Below are 1,601 nucleotides of genomic sequence, written 5' to 3' on the forward strand. Positions count from 1 at the left end.
AGAAAAGAATGTCAAAAGAGGCAATAAAGATTTCATTGCAACTTGCGCGTGACACATTGCATGCAATAGGCGTAAGGCTGCAGAGAGCTTGGAATGCGAAGAAGAAAGAGAGGAAGAAGAAAATAAAGAAAGTGCGCAGAAAAGACAAACTAGGAAGGAAGAGGTGGATATGAAGGGAAATGAGAAGTAGGATATTAAGTAAAAAAAAAAAATTAAAATTAAAAAGGTGATTTTGTGGTTATCATATTTGTCATCTAAATACTCCCGTTTTTTCTTTCATTTTTCTTTTCTTTCTTTTTTTTTTCCTTTTCTTTTCCAGCAGTTATGGCAAACGCGACACCACACGCGCAACAGGAATCGAGCAGACAGTAAACATTTATCGAGTTGCCAGATGTATTCCTCCAACTTCGGATATCTTTAATGCAGCACAACCCGCCCTAATATGTCAAAAGCCATCTAGGATATCATATTCCATAATACTCGAAGAATAAGCAGTACAGCAAAACAGCTAACCGTCAATCGCGACCATTCCCATTACGTCACAGAAGTGGGCGGAGCTTAGCTACGTGTCTCGCCTCCAATCACGCAGCACCCTAATTACCACCGAAAAAAGATGGCATTTGTTTACATAGTCATATTAATGGACTATATTTCAAATGACTTTGGTTATGAAATCAAGGAGGGTAAGAATCATCTTCATGATGACGATGATGCCACTATAAATTATCATCATCACCACCACCATTGCTATAATCATTACATTATTATCATCATCACCGCCATCCTCATCACCATCACAACTACCATCACCACCACAGAAACTACCATTATTATTATCACCAACACCACCATCACTCTCACCACCATTACCCTGAACAACATCCTCATCACCATTACCATCACCAATACCATCCTCATCACCACCACCACCATCCTCATCACCCTTACCATCACCAATACCATCCTCATCACCACCACCATCGGCATTCTCACCATTACCATCACCATCACCAAGTTAACCCTAACCACCATTACCATCATCACCACCCTCACCACCATCGCCGTTCTCCCCATTACCATCACCATCACCATCACAGCCACCATCGCAATCACCATTAGCATCACCATCACCGCCTCCGCCACAATCCTCATCCTATTTCCCATTTTCCAAGACTGAAATCATCCTCAAACAAAAAAGAAAGTAAAACACGAAGAAGAATAAACAGAAAGAGAGAGAAAAGGGAGGAGTGAGAAAGGGAAAGAGAATGGGAGTGAGTAAGAAAGAGAGAAGAGATAGATAGATAGACAGGAGGGGATTAGAGAAAGAGAATGGGAGTGAGTAAGAGAGAGAGAGGGAGAGAGAGAGAGATAGAGAGGGAAGGAGTGAGTGAGTGAAAGAGAATGGGAGTAAAGAGAGAGAGAGAAACAGAAAATGAGTATTTTCTCATATACTCTTTTTCTTCTTTCTTTCTTTTCTGTTATGAGGTGTATGTGTATTATTTAAATATTCATTTATCTATGAAACAGATAATAGTGAGATTGATCTAATTTCACTAATTTTACTTATTATTTTCGCCATTTCCTTGTAAATTTCACATATA

The 1,601-nt window shown here is 39.5% G+C and overlaps 1 protein-coding gene across 1 annotated transcript; it reads left to right on the top strand.

The window, feature by feature from the left end:
- Positions 1-613: 613 nt before the first annotated feature.
- Positions 614-1,177, top strand: LOC138867639 (hepatitis A virus cellular receptor 1-like). Its single transcript, XM_070144151.1, has 2 exons — positions 614-683; positions 819-1,177. The coding sequence occupies exons 1-2, from the start codon at positions 614-616 to the stop codon at positions 1,175-1,177; spliced, it is 429 nt and encodes a 142-aa protein (XP_070000252.1).
- The last annotated feature ends 424 nt before the right edge of the window (positions 1,178-1,601 follow it).

This window comes from Penaeus vannamei, chromosome 31 (genome assembly GCF_042767895.1).
Source record: "Penaeus vannamei isolate JL-2024 chromosome 31, ASM4276789v1, whole genome shotgun sequence".
In the NCBI taxonomy this organism is placed as follows: domain Eukaryota; kingdom Metazoa; phylum Arthropoda; class Malacostraca; order Decapoda; family Penaeidae; genus Penaeus; species Penaeus vannamei.